At 38.7% G+C, this 14,611-nt stretch overlaps 1 protein-coding gene and 1 non-coding gene across 2 annotated transcripts in view; both read left to right on the top strand.

Moving 5' to 3' along the window:
* Window positions 1-14,611, top strand: part of RLF (RLF zinc finger) — an 80,078-nt gene that overhangs the window by 16,076 nt on the left and 49,391 nt on the right. The window contains 2 exon segments of the mRNA NM_001131786.1: window positions 11,504-11,658; window positions 13,215-13,296. Coding sequence (NP_001125258.1) covers window positions 11,504-11,658; window positions 13,215-13,296 — 237 coding nt within the window.
* LOC112130934 (U6 spliceosomal RNA) lies at window positions 353-459 on the top strand. The gene has a single exon (XR_002913105.1). It is a non-coding gene; the product is annotated as a U6 spliceosomal RNA (small nuclear RNA).

The raw sequence follows: 14,611 nt of genomic DNA, 5'->3' as shown, positions 1-14,611 counted from the left end.
GGTGTTAGCCAGGAGGGTCTCTTATCTCCTGACCTCGTGATCTGCCCGCCTCCACCTCCCAAAGTGCTGGGATTACAGGCGTGAGCCACTGCGCCAGCCAACAGTGTATTTCTAAGAACATAAATTCTTAATATTGATAAATTGTGTTTTTCCCATTATATCTAAAAAATCTGTCTAATCTGAGACCACAGAGATGTTCTGCTGTTTTCTTCTGGAGATTGTATGGTTTTAGGTTTTACATTTAATTCTATGATTCATTTGGAGTTAATTTTTATATATGGTGTGAGGGATGGATGGAAAGTTCTTTAGATATAGATATAGGTATATCTAAAGAACTTTTAAAAAATCACTCGTGCTTGCTTCAGCAGCACATACATTAAAATTGGAACGATACGGAGAAGATTAGCCTGGCCCCTGTGCAAAGATGACCTGCAAATTTTTGAAGTGTTCTATATTTTTCAGGGAGTCTCAGGCCAAGGATGCCGTCGAAGAGTACTTCAAATGCAGTAAATGAACAGATAAATCTTTGGCTCACAAAAAAATAAAAATAAAAACATATATATATGGATAGGTATATGGATATATCAATAGATATATATGAGTGTTATATAAGTATATCTATAGCTATATATATGAGTGATTTTTTTAAAAGTTGCAGCACCATTTGTTGAAAAATCTATGCTTTCTCCACTGAATTGCCTTTGCACCTTATTGAAAATTAGCCGTACATGTGTGTCTCATTCTGGATTCTATTCTGTTTCATTGATCTGTTTGTCTACTCTGATGCCAATACCACACTCTTATGTTGCATTTTCAAACAAAATATAATATGCTATGAAAGCTATATAGCACATAGAGACAGGAAATAGAATAGTGGTTGCCAAGGGCTAGAAGGAGGGGAGAATGGGGAGTTGTTTTTTAATGAGTTCGGAGTTTCAGCTTTGTAAGATGACAGGAGTTCAGTGGGTAGATGTTCCAGTGGCAGCACAACAATGTAACAATGTGAATACTTAATACCACAGAAATATATACTTAAAAATTGTTTAGATGGTAAATTTTGTATGTATTTTACCACCATTTTGAAAAAATAGTTTGAACCCAAAGCTGTCTTTGGTGTTTTTTTTGTTTTTGTTTTTGGAGAGATGGGATCTTGCTATGGTCTTTTTTGTTTTGTGTTTTTTTTTTTTCCCCAGAGATGAGGGCTTGATATATTTAGCCCAGGCTGGTCTCGAACTCCTGAACTCAAGCAGTCCTCCCGCCTTGGCCTCCCAAAGTGCTGGGATTACAGGCATGAGCCACTGGTATCCAGCCTTACCACCATTTTTTATTTTTATTTTTTGAGATGGAGTCTCGCTGTGTCGCCCAGGCTGGAGAGCATTGGTGCGATCTCAGCTCCCTGCAGCCTCCACATCCCGGGTTCAAGTGATTCTCCTGCCTCAGCTTCCCCAGTAGTTGGGACTACAGGCCTGTGCCACCACGCCCGGCTAATTTTTGTATTTTTAATAGAGACAGCGTTTCGCCATGTTGGCCAGGTTGGTCTGGAACTTCCAGTCTCAGGTGATCCACCTGCCTGGGCCTCCCAAAATGCTGGGATTACAGGCATGAGCCACCACACCCAGCCTTTACCACCGTATTTAAAAAAGCTATTTTGTAGGATGCAGGTACAAAATGGGTAGTCAATTTCAGTTGACTGATGTCAGAAAATGAGACCTGGAGAGGTTATCTGGTAATTGATGGGGCAGAGATTTGAAAACTGTAGCCAGAATGCCTGTTATTTCCCTCTGTTGTTACACAACTACCTCAGAATTGTAATACTTTTACCCAGCATGATGAAGTTTGAACTTTACAATCTCCAGATTTAAGAAGTATTGTAAATCAGTCCTTTTAGTAATAATGGTTCGCTAATGCAGAAATGGAGGATAGTTTGAATTTATCCTCTCTGCCCCCAGCCCCCGTCGTCTTCCTTTTGCACGTTCATCCACTTCAGTTTCTTGAAAATTTCGAATCTAAAATCTCTAGACTTAAAGTTAACTCTTTTTTTTTTTTTTGGTCCTTTTATTGTGGTAAAGTATACATAACATAGAATTTGCCATCTTAACCATTTTGAGTGTACAACTTAGTGGCATTAAGTACATTCACATTGTTGTGCAACCATTACCTCCATCCATCCATCCATCTCCAGAACTTTGTCATCTTCCCAAAGTGAAACTGTGTACCCATTAAATACTAACTCCCCATTCCCTTTTTTCTTCACCTTCTGGCAACCATCATTCTACTATCTGTCTCTATGAATTTGACTATTCTTAGGTACCTCATATAAGTGAAATTGTACAGTATTTGTCTTGTTGTGACTGCCATATTTCACTTAATATAGTGTCCTCAAGATATATCATGTTGTATCGTGTCAGAATTTTCTTCCCTTTTAAGACTGAATAATACTCCATTTTATGGATATATCACTTTTGTTCATCTGTTCATGAACACTTGGGTTTCTTCCTCCTTTTGGCTATTGTAAATAATGCTGCTGTGAACACGCGTGTACAAATACCTCTTTAAGATCTGCTGTCACTTCTTTGGGATGTGTACACTGAAATGAAATTGTTGGATCATATGGTATTTCTGTTTAATTTTTGGAGGAACCACCATACCATTTTCCAAACCACTGTAGCATTTTACATTTCTACCAGCAATGCACAAGGGTTCCTATTTCTCCACACCCTTGCTAACACTTGTTCTGTTCTTTTCTTTTCTTTTCTTTTTGAGACAGGGTCTTGCTCTGTCACCCAGGCTGGAGTGCAGTCGCATGATCTTGACTCATCGTAACCTCTGCCTCCCGGAATCAAGTGATTCTCCTGCCTCAGCCTCCTGAGTGGCTGGGATTATAGGCGCCCACCACCATGCCTAGCTAATTTTTGTATTTTTTTCAGTAGAGACAGGGTTTCACCATGTTGGCCAGGCTGGTCTCGAACTCCTGACCGCAAGTGATGGACCTGCCTTGGCTTCCCAAAGTGCTGGGATTACAGGTGTGAGCCACTTGGCCTGACCTCTTTTATTTTACATAATAGTCATCCTAATGGGTGCGAAGTCGTATCTCATTGTGGTTTTGATTTGGATTTCCCTAATTAGTGGTGTTTCACATCTTTTCATGTGCTTATTGGCCATTTGTACGTCTTCCTTGGAGAAATGTCTTTTCAAGTCTTCTGCCCAATTTTTAATTGGCTTGTTTTGTGTTGTTGAGTTTTAGGAGGTCTTTATGTGTTTAGATATTAATGCATCAAAAGATATATGATTTGCTGTATTTTCTCCCATTCTATGGGTTTCCTTTTTACTCTCTTGATAGTGTCCTTTGATGCACAGAAGTTTTTAATTTTGATGAAGTCCAGTTTATATATTTTTATTTGTGTTGCTTGTGCTTTTGGTATCATAGTCAAAAAATAATTGCCAAATCCAATGTAATGAAGCTATTTATCTATATTTTCTCCTGAAGTTTTATCATTTTAGTTCATATGTTTAGATCTTTGATCCATTTCAAGTTGGTTTATGTATATGGTGTAAGGTAAGGTCCCGCTTCAGTCTATTGTATGTGAATATTTGGTTTTCCTAACATTGTTGAATGAAAAGGCTGTCTTTGGCCAGCTGCAGTGGCTCACGCCTGTAATCCCAGCACTTTGGGAAGCCAAGGTGGATGGATTACTTGAGGTCAGGAGTTTGAGACCAGCCTGGCCAATATGGCGAAACCCCATCTCTACTAAAAATACAAAAATTAGCCAGGTGTGGTGGCTTGTGCCTGTAGTACCAAGTACTTGGGAGAATGAGACAGGAGAATCGCTTGAACCTGGGAGGTGGAGGTTGCATTGAGCCGAGATGGCACCACCACTGCACTCCAGCCTGGGCAGCAGAGCGAGACTCCATCTCAAAAAGAAAAGAAAATGCTGTCTTTTTCCCTTTGAATGGTCTTGGCACCCTGGGTGAAAATCATTTTCATTTGACCACATATACAAGGATTTATTTCTTGGCTTTCTGTTAGGTTCCATTGGTCTGTGTGTCTTTTATGGATAACTCTGTAGTAATTAGGTGTTTAGATTATTAAAGGAATATATGAAAAATTTTCTTGAACTGCAACAGTGATGAAAAGAATGTAAACTGAATAAACAAAGTATTGTATTTCTTCTATTAAGCTGATCCTCACAAGTTATATTAAAATTATAATATCTAATAATTGTTACAGCTCCTCACTCTGTCACCCTGTAACACCAATAATAGGAATGTACATTGGAACAAATTTTCCGGAGCAGAATTTGACACTGTGTAAAGCCTTAAAAATTATGCACCCAGCAATTCCATTTATAGGACATTATTATAAGAAAATTGTCATGGATACATGGGAAAAATTAGATAAGGGGTGCTCATTTTAGTGTTATAGGGGTGTTCATCTTAATATTTTATATATAATACTGCAAAGTTAGAAGCCATTATGTCCATAAATAAATAATTGGGTAATAAATTGTATCCACACAAAGTTGTGCAGCCATAAAAACGCTGACATTGAAGAAAACTTTACAATAAATGGAAAGACGTTATAGCATGATTCTATTAAAATGTTCGGTTTAGGCATTTAAAAAAACCCTCAAGCGGCCGGCATGGTGGCTCATGCCTGTAATCCCAGCACTTTGGGAACCCGAGGTGAGCAGATCACGAGGTCAAGAGATCGAGACCATCCTGGCCAACATGGTGAAACCCCGTCTCTACTAAAGATACAAAAAATTAGCCAGGCATGGTGGCGAGCACCTGTAATCCCAGCCACTCAGGAGGCTGAGGCAGGAGAATCTCTTGAACCTGAGAGGCGGAGGTGGCAGTGAGCGCATATTGCGCCACTGCACTCCAGCCTGGTGACAGAGGGAGACTCCGTCTCTAAAAAAAAAAAAAAAGAAAAGAAAAGGAAAACCCCTCAAGCTTAATGTATTGCCTGTTAATAGCGGTCTGTTTCTGGGTGGTGGTATTATGGGTTATTAAATTTTTATTTTTGCATATGTATTTAACAGTGTTATGTTACTTATGACAAGACAGTAAAAGGCATTTTTAAAAATTGAAAATGAAATAAAACTAGAAAGCATAGTTAAATCCTGTGGCAGAATCGGTATCTAAAAATAATCTTAGTAGGCTGAGATTGATGGACTGAATCCAGTGAAATTTAATCAGGATGGATGAAAAAAGTATAGATAGATAGATAGATAGATAGATAGATAGATAGATAGATAGATAAATAAGTTAGTCATATCACTGGCTTTAAGAAAACCACCTATAACCAATATAGAAGATGAGGCAGGGGGCATAGTAGCAGCATATGTTAAAGACTTAGGGGGTTTAATTTACTCTAGCCACTTAATTTTCTGGTTGTAAGCAGCCAGCTGTTCTCTCCCCATTTCATTTCATCTCACTCTCAGCTTAGTCTCTTGATGGGAGACCTCCATCAATAGGTGCTTCCTCATACTGACATTTAAGTCTCTTCAGCATTTACTCCGATCTGTTCTAGTCATCTAGTTGTCTATTCATCTTTTCTGACTTTTTTCAAGTTCTTTCTTTGGAGTCCTCCTGTTCCCCTCACTTTTGCTCATACTTCAGAGATCCGTCTCAAGTGCTGCCCTTTCCTGGAAGTCTACCTCTTGTAGTGCAGTCACATTTTACTGAAATGTATAATTCTGGGAATTTCACATGTTGAGAAATTTAAATCCAGGTTTCTTGCTTTATGTGCAAAATTTGAAATAATCCAAACCCCTCTCTATTAGAAAACACGTAACTTCCTATTGCCATAGAACATACAGCTTTAAAAAGAAACACTAGCTATCTTTTGTCATTTTTCTGTGACCCACCAGCATTCTGAAGTACAGGATATCTGTCAGTGCCATTGCTTGAAAATATTCCCCAGAAGCATTCACTTTAGAATGGAAGTTAGATGTTGCAAACTCAGGAAGAAGGCCAAATGATGACCATGACACAACTTGCTACAAAATATTAAAGCTGATGCTGGGGGTGAGGGGGCAGAATTTAAAAGCACACTTAAAATAGTTGAATTGTGAAAAGGCATAAAGAAAGCATGGTGATTAAGTGTGGGCTGAGGAGCCAGATGGCTCTAGTTCAAATCCTGAATCTTACACTTACCTATTGGATGACTTTGGCCAAATAATTCAATCTCTCATGTTTCCTCATTAAAAAAAAAAAAAAAAATTCCCAAAAGACAACTTCACAGTGGCTCCTTATTTTTGAAATGGGCTGATAATAACTCCTAGCTCATGGAGTTGTGCATATTAAATAAGTTTAGTGGCCTGTAAAGCTCTTAGGAAGTGCCTAACCCATACTATGTGCTCAGTAAATATAACTATAATTATTTCATTAGGGAAGTTAATCCTGAACTATGTGAAATTTAAATTGGAGTGTATTCTTTGAACATTAAATTTGACCATCCTGAAAGAAATTCTCCTTTCTTGATAGTTTCAAAGAATAGTCAGAATGCTGCCAAGCTCCTTGAAACCACGTAGTGAGAAATATAGAGAGAATTGAGGGTGAGGGGAGATTTTTTTTTTTGCTTTGGAAATGTAGTCGTGCTTATTAAAGAAAATTTGAGAAGTTTAGAAAAGTATAAAGATGACAAAAATTGCTCGTATTCCTGCTACCTCAGTGCTAACCATGTAAGCATTTTAATTTCTTCTAGTCATTTTCCCCTTGGACATTAATTTTTTCAATGTACAGACATACGTGATTATAACACATATAGAGAACTAGAGGTTATTTAGCCTAGAGAAGTGAACCAATGTAGCAGTCTAGATGAGGGATATTGGGGGCCTGGTTTAGGTGAATGGCTACAGAGATAAAGCATAGGGACAGGAGACAAAGATATTTCTGAGATAGAATCAACAAACTTTGGTGTGGTGGTTTCAAAGATAGTTTTTTAGCTCTGGCTCCTGAAAGGAGGCAGATGGAACATAGGAGGAAGAGCATATTTGCTGGGGAAGATGTTTGGTTTTGGACATGCTGAGTTTGAGATTTGAATAGGACATCCAGATGGAAATATGTAATAGGCAGTTGAGGTATATAGCAAGGACTTGAGAGAGTAATTTGAGGGTAATCTGCTTGGGATGTGAATGAGAGCACCGAATAGTTAAATATGGTGCCTAAGTGAGCTAATTTTTTACATATATATCTGACCCCTTAGTATATATCATAGCCTTTCAAGGGCAGGAATAGAGTCTCCATCCTCACTTCCCAGCACAGTACAAAACAGTAGGTATTTGTGGAATGAGTTTACTGAAACAAAAGAGAGAGGCCATTAATTTGGTTACTGTAGAATGAACTTTAGGAGGTCATCTTTATCATTTATTGCCCCTTTTCTCTTCAGTTGTGATTTCAGTTCCTAAAGAAAAATAAGAGACCGTGGCTGGGTACAGTGGCTCACACCTGTAATCCCAGCACTTTGAGAGGCCAAGGGGGGAGGACCACTTGAGGCCCAGGAATTTTGAGACCAGACTGGGCAGCAAAGAGACCCTGTCCCTACCAAAAAAAAAAAAAAATTTAATTGGCTGGGCATGGTGATGCACTTCTCCAGTCCTAGCTACTCAGGGGGCTGAGGTGGTTGGGAGAGAGGATCACTTGAGCCTAGGAGTTTGAGGTTACAGTGAGCTGTGATTGTACCACTGAACTCTAGCCAGGTTCAAGCAATTCTCCAGCCTCAGCCTCCTAAGTAGCTGGGACTAGAGGCATGCGCCACCACGCCCGGCTACTTTTTGTATTTTTAGTAGAGATGGGGTTTCACCATGTTGGCCAGGCTGGTCCGAACTCCTGACCTCAAGTGATCCACCTGCCTCGGCCTCCCAAAGTGCTTGGATTACAGGCGTGAGCCACCGTGCCTAGTCCAGTTTTTTAAATGCAAGATTAGGTTGAAAGGATTACAGCCATCCTGTTATTTGGATGGCTGTAATCCTTTCAACCTAATCTTGCATTAAAAAAAAAAAAAAAAAAGCCGGGCGCAGTGGCTCCCAGCACTTTGGGAGGCTGAGGCGGGCAGGTCACCAGGTCAGGAGTTCGAGACCATCCTGGCTAACACAGTGAAACCCCGTCTCTGCTAAAAATACAAAAAAAAAAAAAAAAAAAAAAAATTAGCTGGGCATGGTGGCGGGTGCCTGTAGTCCCAGCTACTCGGGAGCCTGAGGCAGGAGAATGGCATGAACCCGGGAGGTGGAGCTTACAGTGAGCCAAGATCGTGCCACTGCCCTCCAGCCTGGGCCGACAGAGTGAGACTCTGTCTCAAAAAAAAAAAAAAAAAAAAAAAAACACACACACAAAGGCTGGATGCGAGGTGGCTTTTGCGTGTAATCCCAGCACTTTGAGAGGCCAAGGCAGGCGGATCACTTGAGGTCAAGAGTTGGAGACCAGCCTGGCCAAAATGGTGAAACCCCATTTCTACTAAAAACAGAAAAATTAACCGAGCCTGGTGGCGCACAGTTATAATCCCAGCTACTCGGGAGCCTGAGGTGGAAGGATCCACTTGAATCTGGGAGGTGAAGGTTGCGGTGAGCTGAGATTGCACCACTGTACCCCAACCTGGGCGACAGAGTGAGACTTGATTAAAAAAAAAAAAAAAAAAAGAAAAGAAAATGCCTGGCCAGCCACAGTGGTTCATGCCTGTAGTCCCAGCTACTTGGGAGGCTGAAGTGGGAGGATCACCAGCAGTGATAGAATGAGACTCTCAATTTAAAAAAAAAAAAAAAAAAGGTGATAATGAGGAAGATTGATTATTCCAGCCATTCTTCACATACCCAGAGTATGCTTATAGTGGGTATAAGAGATCTCAGTACTTAATTTGAACCAACACATGAGGGGGTAAAAATTTAGGAATATAAAAAGTATAAATTAGTATAGAGCAAACTGGAAGTTCCTCAAGAGTATTGAATCTTTGAAATTGTGTAACTTATAGAAGTCCTGGTGGAATGTCTGTCAGAAGCTATTAGATTGGTGGCAAGAGCATTCTAAGTGGACAGGTGGATTGTGGAAAGACTAACCCCATCTGTATGCACTCTGTCCTTCTCTTTGCATACTTTAGTTAGCAGTTGGTTAATTTGCATGTGTGGTTTCAGCCATCATGTTGTATTGACTCATTCTGAAAGCTCTGTGAGGATAGGCCACATGTCTGCCCGCCCCCACCGCATCTAGCACTTTATGTGTGATAATCTATTGAAAAATATTTGTCAAATGAATAAAATGGTGAATGTATTCAGCAGACATTTAGTGAGACTTGAGAATGTCCTGTGGGGGTGGAAGTGGGTAGAGGAGTGGTAGGCCTATAAAGATTGATGAGACATAATGTCTGACTTTAAGGAACATAAAATCTGGCACTAAATATAAATTTTTGAAACTCCTTAATTCTTCGATTAGCCAATGCAGACAGTAAGTAACTTACTGACCTAAACCAGAATTTTTTTGTAACATAGATTTAAATAAATTTCTTTTTTTTTTTTTGAGAAAGTCTCGCTCTGTTGCCAGGCTGGAGTGCAGTGGCACAATTTTGGCTCACTGTAACCTCTGCCTCCTGGGTTCAAGAGATTCTCCTGCCTCAGCCTCCTGAGCAGCTGGGACTACAAGCGCGCGCCACCACTCCCATCTAATTTTTGTATTTTTAGAGATGGGGTTTCACCCATGTTGGCCAGGATGGTCTCGATCTCTTGACTTGGTGATCCGTCCGCCTCGGCCTCCCAAAGTGCTGGGATTACAGGTGTGAGCCACAGCACCTGGCTGATTTTAATAAATTAGGTGAAATCTTAGTTATATAACAGACACCCATTCTGCATTCTTTCTCTACTAATTCAGCTGGGAAGCAGGATTGCTTAGGGGTCAGTTTTATAATGTTATGCAGTTTTTTTATTTTATTAAAATTAGAGATTTGATTAAGTGGTGACATGATGCTCTTCTGAAATTACAGAAGGGCATTTATCTAAAGTGACTGTGACCAAGTAGCAAGATACTTAATTGAGTAGGTGGATATACTAAAAATAGCTCAACTGACTATAATGATTCAGGTATGCAAAGATCAGATAATGCAATATATTAGTTAAGGGAACTTTTACTGTATATGGTATAATGGTCTATGGTATATTTCCTTGTAAGTTGTTTCTCTCTCTCTCTTTTTTTAATTTTAAAGTAATCAAGATGATGCTAACAGTCAGTTACCAGAACTTATACGGGGACCATTTGTGTGGAAACTAAAGCTGCAGAAAATCCAGCAGAATCCTGTGCTACTATTGTAGCTATTTGTAGTTGTTTAGGCAGAAAAATCAAAGACAGGAAGTTAGGAATCTTTGAAGACATTATTCTAGGGTAATGAATTCAGATAAGATGTATTTCACTCATGTTAAAGCTATCCTCTGAAAATAAGACTTGCCTATAGAAGTATCCCCAACCAAAAGCCTATTAGAAACTCCCTAGCCCAGTCAGACAGAATGTGTATTCCAGGGAGAAGGCTGTATCCTGCTTATGTTAGGCTGTACTACATACTTCACGTCTTAACTAGATATACCAATTAAGCATAGGCAAAACCTAATCAGTTGTCAGAAGGAAGATATATATGAACAAGAGAGAAAACAACTCCATGGAACTCAGAAGGAGAGTCCCCAAACATGAATTTGGCAGTGATTTTTCAACACTGTCCAGGGAGAACATAAGCCAGCTTTCCACCATCATTTGGACAAATTCTTAGTGATAGGACACACGTAATTTATCAGGCTTTATTGTGGTTTCATTTTCTTTTGGTTTAGATTCCATACTCACCAGATAACTTCTCAGATGCCACAGTATGAGGAATAGGGTACCCTGTGTGGTAAGAGGACTATTCCCCCCATTGTAACCAAATAAACTGGCATTTGGCCTATATGGTAATTTTCTTCATAAACTTTATAAAAAATAAATATAATTTTGTTGAGGATACAGGGCTAGTGAAAAATAAAAATATCAATATAACATTAACCTTTTACAAATTAGCATAAATTAACCCTTGGAAACCTAATCAATTCCATGTGTCCAGAAAAAAAAAAAGGATTTTATGGCACTGTAGAACTGAGAGTCATACTCAGGAATAATTCATCTCTTGTTGTAGAAGGCAGGGATCATAGTCTTATTCTTGTGTACCCAGTGCTTGGCACATGGTTGAAAACTCATTATTGAATTATAGAGATGGCAACTCCAGACCTATAGTGAGAACAACTAGACATTTTATGGCTCTATTCTTAGAATTATTCTGACATCAAAAGAGTAGTTCTGCCATTTCTTTAACTCAGCAGAAATCATTCATTAAGTGATGAAAATAGAATCTTCTAAACAAACCAGAGCCTTAAAAGGCAAATAAAAGGTATATGCATCTGTTAGAAAAAAAATGGGAGAGCTATGTGGTGTGTTTGAGGACAAAGACAATCTGTTTCATTATTTTTATTTGTAAATAATTTTTAATTTTATTTTGTAGACCTTATTGCAATATGCAAGCAACAAGAATGCGTCAGAACATATTGTGTATCTTCTGGAGGTATATCGACTTGCCATCCAAAGCTTTGCCAGTGCACGTCCATACTTAACTACTGAATGTGAAGATGTCCTCTTAGTGCTTGGCAGATTAGTACTGTAAGTTTAAGAACTTAAATCACTCTTAAAATTGAGTACCATTGGTCATATTGTTTGCCTGGTTTCTCTTTACAGTGGCATCACATTTATTCTTCAGAGCACCATTACAGTCATACCACTGAATGAAATTTCCTTCATACTCACGTTCCCAGGAGATACAGTCCAAGTGAAGCTCCAGCCAAGCAACATCATCTTTAACTTGCCTCTAGAGTCTCTTTTCCTATTCAGGCTTGGAATCTGAGAATGATGTATTTCTATCCCTTAGGTATAGATTTATTTAAATGACAGAATACCTGGAAACTGGTAGTCCTTGAAGAACATCTTGGCAAAAACAACATGAAATTCTGCAATTTGATTATATTTGAACTAAGAATAATTTTATTAGCAAAAAATATCAGGGTACAGTATAAGATTACCATCCTAAGAAAGAGATCATGATTTAGGGCGGGCATAGTGGCGTACGCCTGTAATCCCAGTACTTTGGGAGGAGGCTGAGGCATGAGAATCGCTTGAACCTGGGAGGCAGAGGTTGCAGTGAGCCAAGATGGCGCCACTACACTCCATCCTGGGTGTTGGAGTGAGACTGTCTTAAAACAAAACAAACAAAAAAAAGAACGTGATTTAGCTGTTGTTTTAATATTTAGCTGCATAGTAGCAGACAAAATTACACCTTTATTGTAATTTTCATCTGCAAATTGAAAAGATACAACAGCCAATCAGTTTTAGCTGGGCATCACCTTGTTCCACTTACAGATTGCTTAGTGAGATGACTTCTAGTCTAGATGGTTTATTTTATTTTTTTTCTAGCCTCACCTGTTTTCCAGTGGCCCTTCATGGAAGACCAGCATTCCTGGTTTTATGATCATATTTTTTCTTCTACCAAGTCCTAGTTTCTGTTTTACCTGTTGTAATCCCTAAGGGGTAAAGGATTATTCTGTAGGGTTTTAGAGAGACGTTGATTCATTGGGATTTTGAGTTGCTCATTATTCAAGTTGTAGTGCATTTCTTTTTTCAAAAAAATCTTCCTGTTATTTCTTTTCTGTGTCTTCTGGATAATAGTCAGAAAAAGAAAACTCTTTTGCTTGGTTTTTTTAAAGGTAAAGAAACGACTTTGCCAGTCTTCCTGCTTCCTCTGCAAGTGACAGAAACCTAGAGATAACATTTACATATATTTATCATTTATCATTTATCATTTTATCAGCTGAATTGACAGTAGTATGAGCTCCCATTTTTGTCTGCTGGAATTAGAATTGTCCTATATGGGTGCCTCTTCACACCCAAATAAACAAAATAAAACTGCTTGGAATGTGATTTCTAAAGAGCTTATTATATTCTTACCAAATGTACTAAAGCAACAATGTAAATATAAAGCCTTGTGGTCTTTCTTTTTTCCTCCTTTTTAAATTGAACAGTCAGTATAACAACTCTGAAGCAAATTTTGAAGAGTAAAAACATTTAAAATAGTCTAAACAAATGTAAAATAGATTTTTAGTATTGCTGTCATACTCTACTTATTACTGTAACCACCTTTATATACTTACTCATTTTTATTGTAGGAGTTGTTTTGAATTACTGCTTTCAGTGTCTGAAAGTGAACTGCCATGTGAAGTCTGGCTACCATTCCTTCAGTCTCTACAGGTGAGTTGATTTTAACTCAGAAAAATTTTCTGTATCCAAGACACCTAATTAATTACTCCCAGCAAACTACAATTGAAATCTTAGAACAAAAACAAGTTTATTATATATTGGTATTAAGGTCATGAAATGATAAAAAGGCCCTTCACATGAAGGGGATGTATTAAAAATGGGTTTTTTTTCATTTGGTTTTGTTTGCCTCTACATAGTTAGAAATCAACAAAAAAGTTTCATTATTCAAACATAAAGTTTAGACAACATAAAGCTATCAAAATCATACACGATTATAAAATAACAGTATTTGGATCCTTCGTAGCATACTTATTGGTAACCTTCAATATACAAAACACTGTTTCATTACATCTAAGGTTCACCTTTTTCTTCCTAACACTTTAAAAATTGTACCTGGCTGGGTGTAGTGGCTCACAGCTGTAATCCCAACACTTTGTGAGGCCAAGGCAAGTGGATCACCTGAGGTCAGGAGTTCAAGACCAGCTTGGCCAACATGCCGAAACCCTGTCTCTACTAAAAATACAAATATTAGCCAGGCATGGTGGCGGGCACCTGTAATCCCAGCTACGTGGGAGGCTGAGGCAGGAGAATCATTTGAACCCAGGAGGCAGAGGTTGCAGTGAGCCAAGATTGCACTGCTGCACTCCAGCCTGAGCAACAGAGTGAGACTCCATCTCGGAAAAAAAAAAAAAAGAGAGACATAATAAATAATAGACTGGGCATGGTGGTACATACCTATAGTCCCAGCCACTCAGGAGGCTGAGGCAAGAGAATCTCTTGAGCCCAAGAGTCCGAGGCTGCAGTGAGATATGATCACACCACTGCACTCCAGCCTGGGTGACAGGGCTCATCCCTAAAATAATAGGACTCATCTCTAAAAATAAATGCATGCAGTCTTTCATTTATTGATCACTAATTATGTACCAATCACTGCTTTACACTACATTTTACTTGTTTTATATCTTCTAATCAAATTACAAACCTTATAGTGTGAGGATTATTTGAATCTCCATTTACAAATGGGGAGACAGGTGAAGAGAGGTTGATTAGCTTGGACAAAGTTACACGCAGATTTCAAACCCTGAGCTTACTTTGCTGACTACTTCCTTGAGGACACAGCTTAGACCTGTTTCATGGAGGCACTAATAAAGACGTGCATATTAACAGACACACTTCATTATCTGAACATTTCTTTCCTCTGGAATACATAACCCAAAATGAAATGATATAATGTTCTCTTTAGTGAGAAGAGGATTCTTTGTCATGTTCTTGGCCTATTTAAATCCCTGTAATGCAGTGCTAATAT

This window comes from Pongo abelii, chromosome 1, assembly GCF_028885655.2.
Source record: "Pongo abelii isolate AG06213 chromosome 1, NHGRI_mPonAbe1-v2.0_pri, whole genome shotgun sequence".
Taxonomy (NCBI): Eukaryota; Metazoa; Chordata; class Mammalia; order Primates; family Hominidae; genus Pongo; species Pongo abelii.
Note: the sequence above shows the minus strand (reverse complement) of the source record. Positions and strands in the feature narration are given on the sequence as shown.